Genomic DNA, 18,918 nt, shown 5'->3' on the forward strand with positions numbered 1-18,918 from the left:
AAGTTAAGGACATCATGATCAGTAAGAGAGTTTTGATGATCCTTGCGATCGCGTTCTGTGCTGTGATCTCAGTGACAAATGTAAAGGCGCATTACGTCCCAGATTACGATCAGTACTATAACGTCAGTAGTGAGGAGGATGATTCCAATGAACAAGGAACATCCAAAGTTGCAGAATTTTTCGACAATATCAAATGTGGCCTGAGCCATGGTGCCAAGAAGATCAAGGATGGGTTCACATCGGGATACGAATACATCAAAAAGAAATTAACACCAGGCTCAACCAGCGATGCATCTCCTTCAGAATCAGAAGTTCCCGCCAATGTGACCGAAATCGACTTGAAACCGGTAGTTCCGGTAGCCCCTATAGCACCTGTTCCATCTTCACCCCTTACCCCCGTCAACAACGGTCCAGTGACCTTTCCTACGGTCGCAACCGAAAGATCTGAAGCACCTCCAGTTTGGGACATTGACGTCCGAGCCTTCATAAACGAAACCGACGACCAATTCCCAGAAGCCGTCATTGAGTCTACAACACCCGTCAACATATCCCTGGACAACAGAGCCCTCTTCGACGCCCCATCCTTCTGTCCAGATGGCCAAATGAAGGACCGCAATGGCCGATGCCGGAAGATCTCCTAAACTCCATCCAAACTCCCAATCCTCTCATTCACCTCCAAAAATTCTTACAATGCAAAAGAATATATTCTCAGAAAAAAATTATGTCGTGTCAATAAATCTTCACTTTTTAGATTAGATTAATGAAACGGGTTTTTTATTTCTCACGTGAAGTAATTTTTTTCCCCGTAGACACACGATCAGTGAATAAAATTGGCATGAGTGTTGAAATATATTTTCAATGTCAAACATGGTAATTTGTTGACTGGGAACAGTAGAAATTTATTTCCTCATGTTTTGTGTGGATGATCCATTGAGGTGACTCTTGTTTTGAAATTACGACGATATGCTTTCACTGAACAAAACACAAAATTCGCTATTATGAGCTGATAATTCGAAAATCACCCGACTCATTTTGAGGTTTTTGCTCCAAATGACTATAATTTTCATCGGATGCGGGGATTTTTCTCCAGAATGAACTGGGGAATTAAAAGTTTCGTGAAATTTTCAATGGATGTTTAAGTTTTCCCTGAGTTGTATTATTGAAAAAGAAAAGTGTTTGGTTTCTTCAAACTTGACTTGAACCTTGTGGAAATTAAAGAAATGTTTTGATTTTATTTTGGAAGGAAAAATCAAAAGAGCATCGAATAAACGAATAGGGTCGAAGGAACACCTCTTCGCCAGGGAACCCCTATTGGCACTTTTGTCAAAATGTTGAAATTTATTCAATGCATCCAATAAGATCTAAGTAATGTAACGTTTTTTCATTAATCTGCGTTTTTCGATAATATGTTAAAATTTCGTATTCCAAATGGTACAGAGTAGGGTGTCAATAAGTCCCCACACGAGTACTTAAAGTGTCAATAGGTGTTCCTTTCACACTAGTAAAAAATAAAATTTGGTTACAAATAAATTCTAAATTTATCATGTTAGTAAGGAATTAATAAAATTTCCAGTAAAAAATTCTATGTGGTCAGGAAAAAATTTAAAAATTGGGCAGTAAAAAAATTAAAATAGAGCGGTATTTTATTGAAAGCAATCATTAAAAATAAAAAGTGATCAGTAAAAATAAAACATGATTAGTAGAAATTAAAAATTTGTCAGCAAAAAATTAAAATGATCAGTAAAATAATAAAACTTGCTCATATTTAATTTTTTGCTGATAATTTTTTTTTAAATTTTTTACTGACCACATTTCGACGACTCAGAATTTAAATCGAATAACTCGATTTTTTACAACATTCGTTTTTTAGCTTATTGGATATTTCCTCTACCTTCTCTGTGAATATTATATTTGAAAGATAATTATTTTCAAAGTTATAGAGATATCAAATCTCAAAAATCTTATGTCCAACGCACATAACTTTTGTTTTGTAAACATGTTTTTGACATTTCTATGAGAGTGAATGAGATCTAGATCTAGTCATCTCGCTCATTCCCTTGGGAAATTTTGAAAACATGTTTACAAACAAATGTTATAGTGCGTCGGTCATTATGCCCAACGCACAATAATTTTTGTTTAGTAAACATGTTTTTGACATTTCAATGAGAGTGAGTGAGATCTAGATCTAGTCATCTCGCTCATTCTCATGGGAAATTTTGAAAACATGTTTACAAACAAAAGTTATTGTGCGATGGGCATTATACTCTGTATGTAAAATCTCAGCTTCAAATCGCTCTTCTGTAAAATTTGCCTACTATGAGTTGGTTGTTTATTATTTTGAGCAATCGATTTTATCTTTTACAGCTCAATTTTAATTTTTATTGACTAATTTTTATTTCTTACTGACCATATTTTATTTTTTATACCTAGATTTTTTAAAACTTTTTTAACCTTGTTTTTTAATGATCAGTCTTTTTGATTTTTACTGGTCAACTCAAATATTTCTACTGATCGATTTGAAGTTTTTACTGCTCATTTTCAACTTTTTGCAAACCAGATTTTACTTTTTACTGATATAATTTTACTTTTCACTGAGAAATTTTACTATTTATTTACCGACCAATTTGAATATTTTTACTGATCTGATACTGATAAGTTGTAATTTTTTAACGCTCGTTTATTATTACCCCATCAGAGGAAGGCAAAAAAACAGAGCGTAACTTTCATTCAAATTTCTCTTTATTTTGCAATACAAGTATATTTTTTTAATTAGGATTTTGTTGACCTTAATTTGAGCTAAGCCTGGCTTGTTTTGAAAATATATTTTATTAACCCTTTAAGGACGATTGGAATCCCGGTGTCCCATAAACAAAATAATTTTTCGTGATAATTGCAAAGTAGAAGGTTGAAGGAATTTAGAATATTTTTTGCAGGTCTCTAGCTATTTGCTATGTAGTAAATATTTAAGTTCGAAAATGGCGAATTTTTAAATTCTCAAATTCATAATTGATTTTATTTATTTTTTATACTTCCAATTTTTTTAAGCAAAACCCTTTTGGCATTAAAAACTACAATACTTATACGTTATATTTTTCATTAGAGCGAAAAATATTATTCATTGGTATTGTCAGAAAAAGGACTTAAATTTTTGGGCTATTTTTGTCCCTACCGTTCATATATAGAAGCACAAAATACACCGAATCAGACTCTATTGGACTTTCCAAGGTTAGATGTAAGACTTATCATAGCTTATGTTTCCCAGTTTAATTTTTATTGTTGATTTTCAGTCCGTAAAAAGTGTCTCGTCGTTAAAGGGTTAAGAAATGGTCATTTAGATGTAAAAGTAATATTACTATGTCTTTTATTGTGTACGTTTTTTGAGAGTTGAATATACTTTGTCTTGTTTGCAGCGACCATTTCCGAATTTGCATAACTTCTTTAATTATCTTATTTATTTATTTATTTATTTATTTTATTTTATTCAATATGATTAATTTTACTGAAGTGAAAAACTGGTTACGATCTAAATCCGCATTTATATATTTCTCTTTTTAAAAATTTGCTAAATTAATAATATAAAATAAATTAAAAAAGGAATATAAATCCGAAAATTAAAAATAACCGATACGAAAACTGAAACCGATACGAATGTTTATTTCTTTGCCAATTTTCGATTTTCAAATGCTTTGTAAATTATGAATGTAAATTATTCGCTGATAGGCCAGTAAGCACTAAAAGACCTTGTAAAAAATAATTCACGGAGAGGCCTATCTTGTGAGTTTAAGTATTCCGAGAAGCTGGGATGCTTTGCCATTTCTATCAGAGACGTTTTTAGTAAATAATGGATGCACTGGCAACATCACCAGACATATTTTCTCATTAAGTTAATCCTCTAACGGTTCGGAGTCACTCAAGAGTAGCACTACAAGAATCGCATTTTCTGCGATAATAATGGTTTTATTGATTTAAAATAGCTAATAGTGTCCTCGGTCATAGTCTTACTGATATCTTCTGAAATTTTAAACTTCATTTCGGTGCTATTCCCAATTTTGTGTGCCAGGTCAAAGAAAAAGTGGGAAAAAATTTTGTCAAGAAAAATACAGATTTAAAGTAATCTGACTAAAATAAATTTATTTATTACTCAAAGATATGTCGTTCTACTTTGTGAATTTTAGTTTAAAAAATTGAAAAAAAACTAAAATGTGAATTTTAGGACAGAAAAGAGTTTCACTTTTTTTTATATTTTCGCATTTTGCGCCTAAACCAAAAGAGATAATGAAGAACGGATACTATTTTCGAGATCACTTGACCATATAAGTCTAGAAAAAATTATCTCTCTACCTTTTTCCCATATTAAAGAAACAGACGTTAGAGGGTTATATAATTACATAATTATGCAGTAATTTTACGTTATTAATTCTAATAAATCTGTTTTATAGAGATTAATGAAACAAGAATAAATAGATGTACAAAAATATATTTATTTTATTAAAAAATATATCTCAGATTTCTTGTTTTAATAAATTATCTTGTCCTCTATCTAAATATGGAAAAAATTAGACTTCGAAATATTTCAATACATGTGAAATACCTTAATTAACTAATTTTAAGAACTGAACCTAAAAATATGTTATTTTGCTTAACCCTTTAAGGATCATTGGGACATCAGTGTCCTCCAAGAAGTCCGAAAAATTGATTTTTCTGACTCTCTATTTTTGACTATTTCGCCTTTAAAGGGCTAAGTTAATTTTTCCTGTCCGGAAAATAGTAAGAGTTTTGTTTTTTTTTAAATAACTTAAAGCGTAAACGGAATTTTAGAAGAGATATTTAAATTTATTTTAAAATAATTTAATTATGTAAAAAAGCAAATTTTGACAGAAATTGCTCCCAATATGTAGAGGCCTTTAAAGAAAAGAGACTAAACTTTAATTTTTTTTTAACAACTCAAAAGTCATTTTCTTTTAAAATTTTAAAATTCGTTAAATTTCGTAACGATTTTTAAATTTCACGAATATTTCACAACTATTTGTTGTGTTGACTGTGAGTTACAGTCGAGAAAGTTACATTACGTTTAAAAATTTTAAAACCATGTTTCGAATTTTATAAAACGTTTTATAAATTAATGATTTAACCAACATTAGTTTAATTTGGAAAATTTTGCACAGGAACGAGTGGGAAATTTCACGCTAATTTTAATTTTTAAATGAGTCTTACTAAATGAGTATATCAGAACTTCCAAAAATGATTCTTAAATAGGTGAGATTCTTAACGTGAGCTAACTCGGAGTGCATGCAAATTCGATTTAGAGCTGAAGTTGGGAGACGCCATTCAGTTATCTTGAATCAAATTCGTGAAATTATACAAATTTTGTATTTAAACCAAAATATCAAGGATTTGGATGAACTGGCACAAAAGTGATATATGGGTGAAATGTAGACCAGAATGTACTCTATAATTTTCCCATAGAACATGATCTCATCGATTACTCAGAAGCCAAGATAATCGAGGTTTTTTGTTTCTTAACTCTCTTTTTTCATCCAGAGTGCCCCAAGTAGTCATTTGTTGAACTTCAACTATATCAAAGAATTGTTGTATTTTGTGGGACTTTCCATTTAAAACCCTATTTTAAGTGTCTTGGTGGAGTAGAGGCAGTCAAATTGGCATCTGAGTGATTTCAAAGCGTTAATATGGGAAAAATCAATTTTTTCACACTTAAACGGCAAAATCGGAGTGATAGCGTAGGCTGAGTGGAAAATGATGTATGGACGAAATGTAGAGACAAATGTGCTCTACAATTTTGTCGAAGTAATCATCAAAATCGGTTTAGCGACAGTCGATATAATTGAGGTTATGTGATATTGAAATTGGTTTTTCGACTGTGGCGCCCCTGGTGTTGGTCCCACGAAGTTCAAATATTCTAGAAAGTTGTAGCATTTGGTGAGATCTTTCGTTTAAGCCCTCATTCATCAAAATCGGTCACATAGAACCGGAGATATGATTTTTTGAATTTCGTGAACTTTGACCCCTCATATCTCCGGTTCTATTGAAACCACAGCGCACATACGCACCACTTTGGAAACGTCCTAGACTGGACTACAACATACTAAAATTTCATTAACTTGCACAATGCCGTTTTTGAGAAAAATGTCTTTGAATTTCGATGAATTTTGACGCTATCACAGCGCCACCTGTGGTGACTTTTTGAACTTCCATCTGAAAGTGCTCATCGAGACGAAACCAAAAAGGTAAAATTTAAGTCGATATGTTAATTAGAACCGGAGATAGAGGCCGGTCAATGTTCGAACTTTGACCCCTTATAGCTCGGGTCAGGGGTTATGGATCGACTTAAGGTTTTTTTTGTTTGATAGGTATAATCAACGGCTACAACATACTAAAATTTCTGCCCGATTGCATAAGGAATTTTTGAGTTATTTAACTTTTAAGATTTAAAAATTTTCTTTTTAATAATAGCGCCCCTAGCGGTGGTTTTATGAACTTGCGATGTTAGAAGAGGAAGTGGCATTTCACGAGAGCTTTCCAAAAAGCCCTCACTTTTTAAATTCTGACAATTAGAACCGGAGTTATGGCCATTTTAAGAAATTTTTTTTGGACCCTTATAGCTCGGGTCAGGGGGGTCGGGGGACCTTAAGTTTGGTATTGATGGAAAGCTCTAAGGCCCAGCTATAACATACTAAAATTTGAGCCCGCTCGATGCCATAGGGGCGGAGCTATTGAGAAAACAAAAAAAGGGTGGTCTTCAAAATGGCGGAAGGAGGGGTGGGGGGTGGGGGGTCAATGCACCATGTTGCAATTTTCATATGATATTTAACCTTTGCCGAAAACCGCAAGTCGATATCTTTTTTAGTTTAGGAGCTATTAAGCTCCAAAGAGCGGCCGGACGGCCGGCCGGCCGGCCGGCCAGCCGGCCGGCCGGGAACGTAAATTAGCCACATATATATTCGTGATCAGGAAGTGGCGAAACACATTTTGGCCAAGTTTGAGCGCGATCGGAGGACATGAAATTTTGTTAGGATTATAGTAGGTGAGATTGTTAAGAATCTCACCTAATATTAATTGGATACCCAGAAAGCTAATCAAAGGCAAACAAGCATTAAACTGCTATTACAAAAATACTATAGGGTGGAGTCTACACTTATGGATGTGATACACTTATGGACAGCGTGCAAAAATCTGAAATTCTTGCGTAAAACAGATTTCGAAAAGATATAAAATTATTAGTTTATGATGTAATTAAATTTTTTTTTGATTTTTGTAAATCTGTTTAGTCTAATAACTTAAGATTTTTGCGTTGTCCATAAGTGTGTATAACATCCATAAGTGTAGACTCCACCCTAGATAAATATTTAGTAAAACACATTTTCGCAATTCTTAAGTATACACATTTACAGAAGATATCTCAATCCGATAACATTTCAATTAGACTGCTATTTGCAATGCTCTCAATGTTATTAAATGATTGGATGAGGTGTTATGCAAATGATGGAATTTTTCCGGAAATGCTGAGAAGCTGTGCCAACTAATATCTCCATCTTTGAGATTATCTCATCGATTTCATGCCAATGGAACCAATGGAATCGAAGGATTGGATTTCAAATTAAATTCCACTGTTGAAGACATTATTGGAATAATTGTTGGAGTATGCAATGGTAGCAAGACTAAAGGAAAGCAACTTAATTGAGAGGCTTCTCGGGTTACTTTCTCACGTGGTCTTTTCACAGAAATCCTTCTCAATAATCACTTGAAATTACCACGAATTAGCACGGTAGTAATCTACTTCACAGGCTTCACATAATTGTTGATTTATCCCCTTGTGAAAATTTAGAATGGGATAGGGGAAAGGTTCTACTGTTTCTTGTTGATTGTTGCTTTCAAGAAATTTATTAAGAAATGGACGTTTAAACCGACTCTCTTGAATGTTTTATGTACAAATAAATATTTCGGTTTTATGTAATTCACATTTCAGCTTTTGATATAGGACAACATTGATTTTAATAAATAGGCAACATTGTGCGTATTGTTGACCTTTCAGCTGGGTTATCAAGTAATTTTTTCCAACACTTTTAACAAAATATTAGGCAAAATATTATCTCTGTGCGACAATTTGTGCAAAATTGTCAGCACATTTTCAGAATCACTCAGTTGATTTCGAACTAATGGCGAAAGTTAGTCTCCTAGTTTTGCTTGCTCTCCTGAGCCTTGTGACTCTGTCACAATCTCGAGTGATATACAAAAAGTATCGTAGAATAGTGCCCCCAAAGAGGAAAAATGTGAAACAAGTTGAGGAAATTTACGAAATTTTCCATACCCATCGTCGGCCTCCGATGTACGGTCATACCGAGGAAGAGATCAACAATTTCCTAGCTAAAGACAACGATCCGAGGGACTACAAGCCTGGTAAGAGACCACAACCAGTTCCAACAACAGCGATTCCTGTGACTACCACCAAGGAACCAGAAACGGTTAGATATTGGACATTTAGACCCAATCCATATGAAAATATTAATCCTAATGGAAATATTGTGCCTTGGCAGCCCCTCACAACCCAGAAAGCCGTTCACCCAGATGTTGAAGTCAGTATACCGAATTGGGGGGGTGCGGGGGGCTTTAATGGGGGGTCTAACTGGTGGGATGCTACGACAACAACTCGAAGACCATGGTGGGATACAGATCCTGAAACTACAACACAGGGAATTACGTTTACTACGACAACAACTCAAAGACCATGGTGGGATACGGATCCTGATACCACAACTCAGGGAATTACATTTGCTACGGAGGAACTGGAGACAACAGAGGAAGCAACAACCACCGAAGCTCCTACTACCACAACCGAATCTGAATATGACGAACAGGAAGTTGATGAAGACCCAGAATATGAATTCAACAGCAGAGGCGACGATGAAGAATATGAAGATGAAGACGAGGAGGAAGAGAAGGAAGACGATAATGAAGAAGATGACAACAATGACTACGATGAAGATTACGAAGGTGACCAACCTACTACAACAGAATTCAGTTGGTGGGGTTAGGAATTAAATCCATATAATTTTCTGCTTTAAATGTATAAAATTAGGACTAAGAGCAAGGCAGTTTATTTTTAGACAACTCATAGAGCGTTTTATGTACCAGATAACACCATTCGGTTGATTTAAGATCTCTTGGGGATTTACAAATACTAAGAGAGTTATTTTAATGTTCTTTGTAGTCATTAAGATTTTTGTGGAAATACATTGCTCACTGATATAATGTGTCTTGCGATCTTGGTCTTGACCTCTTGATAGCACTCTTGCCTTACTTTACTCTTCATGTCGTCGCTTGCATCAACCGTTGCAGTATCTAGAATTTTCTAGAATTCCTACTCCTTATTCGGAAAGTATTGTATTTGGTTTATTATCGTTCATTTTGTTTTATATATTTATTAAAACAATATTCTGAATGTTTTCTTAAGTTTCTTATTTTTAAAATTTTGAATAATTAGTTTTTAATAGGAAAAATGTAGTTTGAACTTCAATTTTACCGAAAGGAATAAAACATAAATCGTTAGTAGGTGATATAATTACTGTCAAGTGCGCTAATCCGGGCACTTCGCTATGTCGATCATTATGACTACGCTAATTAGATAAAATCCACTTTAATAATATTTTTATTTTTATTTCCGTATTATAGTCACTGCAGTAACATAATATAACTATTCAGCTTCGAGAAAAAGAAAAAATAATATTTATATCCATTAAATAAGTGAGTGTAATCAACCTATTTCAAACTTGTGCCAGCTGAGTTCTGTACTTAAAACTGTCTTACAGAGATATTTTCGCTAATGACAGCTGATTGAGTGAAAACATTTATTGTTTTCCTTGTGAAAAAATTATTTTAAATCGAAAGGTTTAATTGAAAGTGAAGTGCAATCATTCCCCTACAAGGTGAGTAAATCGATTTTCATGAAATAATAATATTTTATAAAGAAATTAGTGAATTTGTGTCTGCTTACATTTTGCTCTAAATGGATGCTTCGCAAATCAATAATTTCTTTTCGGGAATCGCATTGTCCAGCACTGTTTTACTGTTTCAGATTCTGAAGGGAACAGGGGAATGGATTCCCAAGAACAAACATTATTCTAAGGAAGATCTAAAGAATGTCTTGAAATGTGTACGAGATGGTTCTACAATAACCTATGCATCCAAAACATTTAATGTACAAAGAACGAAACTGTAGAATAAATTGTCCGGCAGATACCCGGAAGATTTCCCCAATGGCAGGTCAACGAATCTTATAACAGAACAAGAAGAAGAACTTGTCATGTGGATCCTAGGATGTGCGGATGGTTCTCATCCCATCGGCGAGGAACGAATTCTGGCCAGCGTCAAAATCATCTGCGAGATCTTCAAAATTCCTAACCATTTTACGGATGAAAGACCTGCAGATGCTTGGTTCAGTAATTTTCTAAAGAAGTTATTCAGAGCTCAGCATGCGCAAGCCAAAGTCCTTCTCACTGGAAAGGGCTGTGGTCACTGCTGAAGATCTCACGGAATGGTTTCAGAATTGTTGAGAATATGTCACAGAACACGATCTGCTGACCATATCACCAGACCGGGCTTTTAATTTTGACGAAAGTACTTTTTTCTTGACATCAGAAGACGGAAATGTATTGGCCAGGAAAAGCTCACGTGTTGTTACAGCTCTTAAAAATTCTGTACCGAAGGACTGTGCCACAACACTCTTCATGGTGTCTGCTACTGGCCAATTTTTTCCTCCAATGGTTTTTGATAAAACTGATATTAGGAGGAACGGGGGCACCACCAAAAACGGGCTAGCACCAAACACTGCGATTTTTTAATCAGATATTCGACTTCTAAGGACAAGACCTATAGGAATTTATAGGCACTATAGGGATGCTTGTCTACTGAAGAAATGATTGAGATAGTCCAAGTTGTTAATAAATAAAAATTAGTGTTTTGTGCTACACCGTGTTTGGTGGTGCCCCAATTTCCCCTACACCAAAGATTGCCGTTCATATTAAACATATTAAATATTAAATGAAATTATCCAATAAAAATTTTAAAAATGCAATAAAAATTATTTTCTCGTTTCAATAAGCTTGTAAATTGGGTGATCCAATTAAAAGACCATTTGAGCCAATATGCGAAGAGGTGATCTACTTAGTGAACGCTAACTTTTTTCAGTATTAGGGTAGAGTCAGTACTTTTCGCCACCATTAAGCTTTAGGGGCCTCGTAAGGTGTGATATTTTTGTCAGACTAAAATGAATATTTGTATAAAGATACTTTGAAGCAATATCTATCTATATATCTAGAATACGTCTTGAGAATTTTAAAGAATCTCATTGAAAAATATGCATTTTTCCCAATTATGCTTGTTTCAGTACTTTTCGCCACCTGTTTTAAAACGAATTTCAATTAATTAAGAGACGTAATAACGTATTGGCATATTAGAACAGAACATATTATAAGTGTTGAAATGCTACTTATACTTAAATGCCTCAAATTAGTTGTTTTATATTAGGTGGCGAAAAAGTGCTTACATGGCGAAAAGGGCTGACTCTACCCTATCATTATTTTATAAATTTTCTTTAATATTTTTGATAATTTTTTTCATATTATGTTTCTGAATGAAACAGTGAATAATTCTATGGATTTAGAAGAAATAAAACAAGAATTTCATCAGTCCAAAAGAAGAGTTTAAGTAGTACTCTACGGAAAACGATCCGGTTACCGCACCTTACTATACAATAAATTCAGCCTCTATTAAAATTTTTGAAAACTTATTTAAATTAGTCATTTTATTTTTAATTTAAAAAAATTTAAGAAAACCGAGCCTTAAACTTCCTTCTTTTGTCTATTTTGAGTAAGATTTATGTGCTAAAGGCTTACAGATAACGACCTGGACTCTTTAAACGACCCCCAATTAGTCAACCTAAGGATTATGGCCCTGATTTTCTCCTCTATCCTGATAAAATAATTTTTTTTAGAATTGGTCGGAAACACATCGTACGTCTTTTTTTTTAATTTTAAGATATATTTCAGAACTTACGGAAATACCATTGCATCATTTTCAAATTGTCCTTATTTTAGGACAGATTCCTCTCGTTCAGTAATAACCTTCCCGATTTGAGAACTCTCTCCGGTTGAGGTTTTTGCTTTACCGATTCGAAAGTATATCAAAGAAAACTTACGTAAAAAACCGTTGCAATTTGGAACGTTAAAACCCACAAGTTACACGAAAGTGAGCAAGTTCATGAAATTCACATTCATCTTAATAGAATTGCAATTCAAACGTTCTGCCATCCTAAAATTCAACAAAACTACACAAAAATTCACTTCTTGCAGCAAACGTTTGCACACTGTTTTTGACATTGTTGACGATTGAAGTGTCAGGTATATCGAAATTCGAAATTGCAGAACAATCAGCGCTATAGCGGTGGGTATATGAACTTACCTAAAACCTGAACCTAAAGTCCCTCAATGTTGAAATGGCGCAAATGATTTTTAGAGAGGTGTCTCCGGTGATTGCCAGTGAGAAGTTAAGTAGTCACCCTAAGTTGAAAACACTTTTTTGGTTTTTCCCAAAGCTTTCGATCCTGATGTGGATCTTCTTCAGTGGTCAACTGAACTGAATGAAAACACAATTTAGTTGACCACTGAAGAAGATCCACATCAGGATCGAAAGCTTTGGGAAAAACCAAAAAAGTGTTTTCAACTTAGGGTGACTAACTTCTCACTGGCAATCACCGGTTACACTTTAGGCTTCCGGTAGATTTTTGAATAGGTTTGGCTTGGCTTTGGAGTGGCTTTCTCTCTGTATTCTGTAACTAATATAGATTATTATTAACAGTTACGTTCTTTTAAGAATGTCACAAATAATTTCCCATCAATGAGTAAAAAGTCTACATTCACTTAATCTAACAGATATAGATTTATCGATACTATCGATTCGATAGTATCGAAAAGTTATCATTCCACTCCAGGTTTTAGTCCTTTTTGTCTTAGGTCTAATCTAAACGATATGATCAAACTCAGAGAAAAGTTTGTTCCCCACACTGATTTATAACAGATTCAGAACCGATTATAACCGGTTTAGGTTTGTTAGAAACTTCAAGACCTTTCCAATGAGCTCAAATATGTTTCCATTCGGTTGAAAAATACGCTTTCTAGAACCTTTTCCAACGTGGACTTTGAAAAATCGTATTAGAAATAATCCAACATTTTTATCTATGCTTACCTCAGTAGAGTATTTACCGTATTTATTAAAGCTTTCTTAAAAAGGAATTAATTGTGGAATTCTTAAACATTGCACTTTTTTGGAAATTTAGTTAAATATTCTTGACATCAAAAATTGAGAAGGTAAGAAACGTGGTCCATTACAATAAGTGATTCATTTTCTATCCGATATGACCACTTTTATAATTTGGTTTTTCAATATTCGATACAAATACAAGAAATTGAAATAGACTGATACGACAATAAATGATGTAAGCGACGATTTGTAGCCCCTTGAAATTCTCCAGACTTGTTCTTAGATGCATATTAAAAAAAATCACAAATTTTATTGCCTCATTATCCTCACTATAAAAGCACTACAAAATTTATTCGAATTGCAATTGTTGATGAATATGAAGGTCGGGCAGTTTATTTGCTTATTTAAGCAATAACTTTCAACTCTTTTTAGTGTATTGAGCATATTTGGTGCTAAATAGCTAATAAAGTGCGATCAGTTGCTGTGTGGTGATCTTCATGGCTTGTGATGATAAAAAGCTCGGTGATTTTTCCATGTTGTGCGAGAGTTGAGGCGCGATAAGAATGTATTTATCAGCGGAATTCCGTGGGAATCCCAGTCTTTTCATTCAGATTTGATACGTAAATCAGTGGCTAGCAGTTTGAGTTCCTCAAATGTGCTTCAGTGAGCTTCTTGCAAATATCTGAGAGTGACGCGTAAATATTTTGTGGTGAAAAATCATGAAATTCCGAATTTTTCTGCTGTTTTTCGTGATCTTGGTAATGTCTGCTGAATCACGAGTGATCTTCTACAAGAGACACGTCCAGACGACGACTAATGACGTTCAGGAGGGCAGTATACTTGTGGCTCCAGTCAAGTCATGCCCTTCTGGTCAGCTGCTCGATACGCGTGGGCGGTGCAGGAGGAGAGTTTATTAAGTGATTTCTCACAATCTGATTAATCGGAGAGTAATTTTCGTGGGAATTTATATCAATTCACCCAGCACAAATACATCCAAAACAGCATCGTCAATAGATACGCAGTGCCTGATTATTACGAGGAATTACAATCTTGAAAGTCTGACGGAGTTTTTTCCTCTCACCCAGCTCAGATAATACTCAAAAGTTGAGCTGAAGTGTTTAGAGAGTGAATAAAAAATCTACAATCATCCAAGTATTATCGTGTTAAGTGGAAGTTTCGTAAATAAAACTGGACAAAAGTAGTTGTACTGTGTTTAACTAAGTATGGCAGTGAACCATCATAGTTTGAAAGCTTTTGAGAAGCTCTGGTGGACTTTGCTTTTTTTCGTGGGGGTGTCTCTGATGGTTCAAATTCAACCAACTAATACTAGGGTCATCTACTACAACGCAACTACCCCATTTGACACAACAACGGATGCTTTCTTCAACGGTACTCCACCTGCTATTGGAGTTCGACGGCTATTCCAAGCACCTACTATCTGTGAACCAAATGAACGTGTCGATGCTCGTGGACGGTGTCGCAAAATAATCTAATTTAGGGACAGTTCGGTCATCCCATCATAAAGTATTCTACATCGAAACGACAACGCTTTGGAAGTATCATCTTACATTGAGGAGTTCGACGAACTGTCCTGAACTAAGCTATGGGAGCTTTTAAACTTTCTAATGTTCGGCTTTGACAAAAAGATTGGAAAATTAAATTCCGAATAATATAAACTACCCTATGATCAGTTGTAAATAAAGTTTTCTAAATTAAATCGGAAATCTTCATCACCCTTGAAGAAAATCATAACGTTGAATAAGTCGGTAAGAAGGCTATCTCCCCTTGGTGTTTTCTTCGTAGCAGAACGATTCTTGATTTTATATACTTATAAATCGATAATCTTCATTTTATTAAGATCGGTTAATTAAGGAACTCCTAGAACAAATCCTTTTCTTCAATCTTCATCCGCTTCAGTATACGTCAATAGTTTCTTCTTCCTAAATTAGACATTGAATCTTCTTGCAATTTTTAACACCAAAATACCTAATAAAGTAACAAAAATTTCGTCTGGTATCCAATCCGAAGAACAGATCTTCAATACGTTTGCAGCTAGGATTTTTGTTTGCAATGATAAAACCGAAATGAAGAAGATTGAAAGTTTAACTTGGACTTATCTTCATATACGGAAAGGATCAGTAACATTTTGGTATCCATTAACAATCTACTGTCCTGAAGATACTAGATTGCTACAATATTCATCAGATCAGACGTAAATAACTAAAATTAAGTTCTTCTTAAGAGGGTACTTAGTCTACGACCTTCGGTCAGCAATCCTTGATCCATGACATGTAAAAGTCATGAAAAAGAATTTCTTGTAGGGTAAGTGTGCCAAATTCCAGCCAGCTTGCAATTTCGGCCACCTTTTTTGTTCCTCAAATTTCCATGAACTTTAAGATTTTACGTATTCTAAAGATTATACAATGCAAAAGAATAGCAAAAAATGTAGCTTCGACAAACGCGATGACGTGAAAAAGGAAATTGGAAGAATTCCCGAAGGACAAGGAACTATGACAATGAAGGTGGCCGAAATAGGACACCAAAGCTATGTCTATATTTTTATTCATTTTAAAATGTACTAGGAATGATTTAAGAGTAAATAAAGACGGTAAACTCTTTACAAGATTCCAACCAACACCTTTCAGAAGGAAGAATAAAAAAAATCAATTTGTATTTAAAATATTACATTTCAAACTTGAGACTTAGACGCTTGCATGCAATTATGCCGAAATTTAGCACACTTACCCTATCAGATCTTTGTTCAATCATATGAAGATCGTTCAGATGAAGATTGCTCTCTAAAGATGAAAAATACACGGGTTGACCTTACTATTTTTCTCTCCCTTAATTCTCTTTACAACGTTTCGGAGGCTTGTTTCCTCCTTCTTCGGGTCTAGAAAACATTTAGGAAGGAAGAAATAAGCCTCCGAAACGTTGTAAGAAGAATAAAGGAGAGAAAAGCAGTAAGGTGTCCTTGTCTGCAATCTGTGACTTTTTCATTGTTTCCAATTTAAAGTGACTGAATTTTCCCAATTAAAACTCTCTAAAGACTCTGATGAAGATAGCTCTCTAAGAGGATCTTCACTATGAAGAAGTGTATCAAAGTTAAATTGTAAATCTTCCGCAACGTTGATGTAGATCGTTCAGATAAGTATCTTCATTTAATCTACGATTAATTCTACTGAAGATTCGTAATCCTTGAAGATGTTAAATGTCATCTTTGTCGCACTAAACCAAGATCTCTAAGTTAAATAGTTCCTTAGGGAAATACTTAACACTGAGATCGTCTGCATAGTAGTTCGCTACGTAGAAGGCTAAAGGCTTTCGAATCAACTTGAATGATCGGTTTTATTGTAAAGATCGTGAACGTATTCGGTGTAGATGTGAAATCTAATTTTTTTCAAAATAGCAGTAGATACCTACGTAGAAGATTTTCCAATCAAAAGAAGATCGGTACCGTAGTTGGTTAAGATATCGAAGATATCAAATATCATCTTTGTCCTGATACAAAAAGATAGCTAAGTTACAGACTCCTTGCGGATAGCTTATTATAAAACCGATCTACTTAGTCCTCTACGTAGAAGGTTTTTGTTTCAACTTGAATTATGTTCTTCATTTTGAAGATCCGGGACGTATTCGGTGAAGACGAGATATGCAATTTATCTAAAGTAAATCAGGATCATCAAGTTAAATAGTTTGTTTTAAGGAAATTTTTAATTATGTTATTTTCTGGATAGTGGTTAGTTACGTAGAAGGTTTCCGTAATAACTTAAGTGATCTTCTTCATTCTGAAGTCCTGATCATAGTCCCTGAACATATGAGAATTTTTCCAAAATAAATCGAGATCGTTAAATAGTTTTTTATAAGAAAATGTTTTAACAGTATGATCTTCGTTATAGTAAATAGCTACGTAGAAGTTTTTCGAATCAACGTAAATTAACTTAAATTGTTTTCTTCATTGTGAATATCCTGAAGATGTCAAATTTCATCTTTGTCGTTATAAAGTAAGATCGCTAAATGATATAGCTCCTTAAAGACAACTATTTAACCGATCTTTTTCACAGAAGTTTGTTCCGTATTAGATTTTTAAATAAACTTAAAGAAGCTTCTTCATAGTAAATACAGCACACAATAAAGCCCATTACTTTAAATATTTTTCATGACAAATTACTACAAAGAAGACTACGAAATTAAGTAGCCCTCTAAATCGACTTAGAATACTATTGAATGGGTCATTCATGATCAATTTCATAATTTTTGTAAATATTTTGTTTATTGTAGAGAAATAAATAAACTTATCATTTATAAAAGCCCCGTTTTTTCTCTTTCTCCATTGCTACGCATCCGGATTACGCAGTTCGTGGAAAAAGCGCGGGAAAAACAATTCCATTGTGATACGCTATAATTTAATCATTGCGCTGTCTGAAGTGATAGTAGGGTCATTGATTCAGTAGTTTCCACAAAGATCAATTGATTGGCTTTCTTGGGAAATAATGTTTTTTCTTAGTAATGAATGATTCTTCACCGAGAAAGATTTAATCTTTGAAATTCCTATCACAAATTCCTCTAAATTAGCCACTCGAAAAAACTCTATCAGAATTTCTAGATGCCGTTCTTCAAATAATTTTCCAAGAATTTTTTTCAGTAATTTCCTTATCTGTGGGGTTTAAATTCTGGCACTTCCTTTCTAAAGATCCAGTATCCGAAAATTCACCAAAGGCTCCACACTGAATTCTTTTTGGAAAAATGGAAAAACTCGTGGTATTTTTACTCTTCTTCACTGTGGTTGTTCTTGCACTCAATATTATTGAGGATAAGTCTACTGAGAAGAAACACATAATTAGTGATTACAAAATTCCGAGAACTCTGCGAAAAATTGCAGGAGTAAAATTAAATCACGATGGTAAGTATCCTGAGGAAATTGTGAAAGTGGTGAAGGATTTTTGGAGTGAAGAGGATTGGTTCATTTCAGAAATACCTCCGAACATTAAGATACTTTGCGTACCACCTGTTAAAAAGTGCAGGCATAAGCGGATACGTAACTTTATGGGAAAATGTGTAAAACCAGAGACCTTAACAACTACCGCACCACCTTCAAACGAAACGGCAGATTCGCAAATTTATAATTTCACAGAGTTCGAAGAGACATAAAAAGAAATTTTTAGTACATGCATGTGCTTAAGGAAATTACTTTAAATAGTTTTTTTTAATCTAAGTGGAAAATATTTTTATTCAGTGAAAATTTATCAATAATAGGTAAAGACAATTCATTTTGTCACTCCAAATCTATACAAAGTTACCTACCTCAAAAATATTTAATTGATGGTGTGATTCAAAAAATAATCTAGGGTGGAGTCTACACTAATGGATGTTATACACTTGTGGACAACTTGTAAAATTCTTAAGTTATTACATAAGATAGATTTCGAAAAATCAAAAAAAAAATGTTAATAACATCATAAACCAATAATTTTTTAACATTTCGAAATCTGTTTTACGTAAGAACTTAAGATTTTTGCATGCTGTTCATAAGTGTATAACGTCCATTAGTGTAGACTACACCTTATTTGTAAATTTTCGCCAGAGTAATTATATCATATTTGAAAAAACATTATCCTATCCCAAAACCATTTTTATAGAAGTTTT

The 18,918-nt window shown here is 33.9% G+C and overlaps 2 protein-coding genes across 2 annotated transcripts in view; one reads left to right on the forward strand and one right to left on the reverse strand.

The window, feature by feature from the left end:
- The window catches only part of LOC129807774 (protein stunted), a 351,397-nt gene that overhangs the window by 312,726 nt on the left and 19,753 nt on the right, over window positions 1-18,918 (reverse strand). The window lies entirely within an intron of this gene.
- LOC129807768 (uncharacterized transmembrane protein DDB_G0283675) lies at window positions 8,089-9,269 on the forward strand. The gene is made up of 2 exons (XM_055857249.1): window positions 8,089-8,480; window positions 8,553-9,269. Exons 1-2 carry the CDS (start codon window positions 8,175-8,177, stop codon window positions 9,048-9,050), a joined length of 804 nt encoding a protein of 267 aa, XP_055713224.1. The 5' UTR covers window positions 8,089-8,174; the 3' UTR covers window positions 9,051-9,269.

Source organism: Phlebotomus papatasi, chromosome 3 (genome assembly GCF_024763615.1).
Source record: "Phlebotomus papatasi isolate M1 chromosome 3, Ppap_2.1, whole genome shotgun sequence".
Taxonomy (NCBI): domain Eukaryota; kingdom Metazoa; phylum Arthropoda; class Insecta; order Diptera; family Psychodidae; genus Phlebotomus; species Phlebotomus papatasi.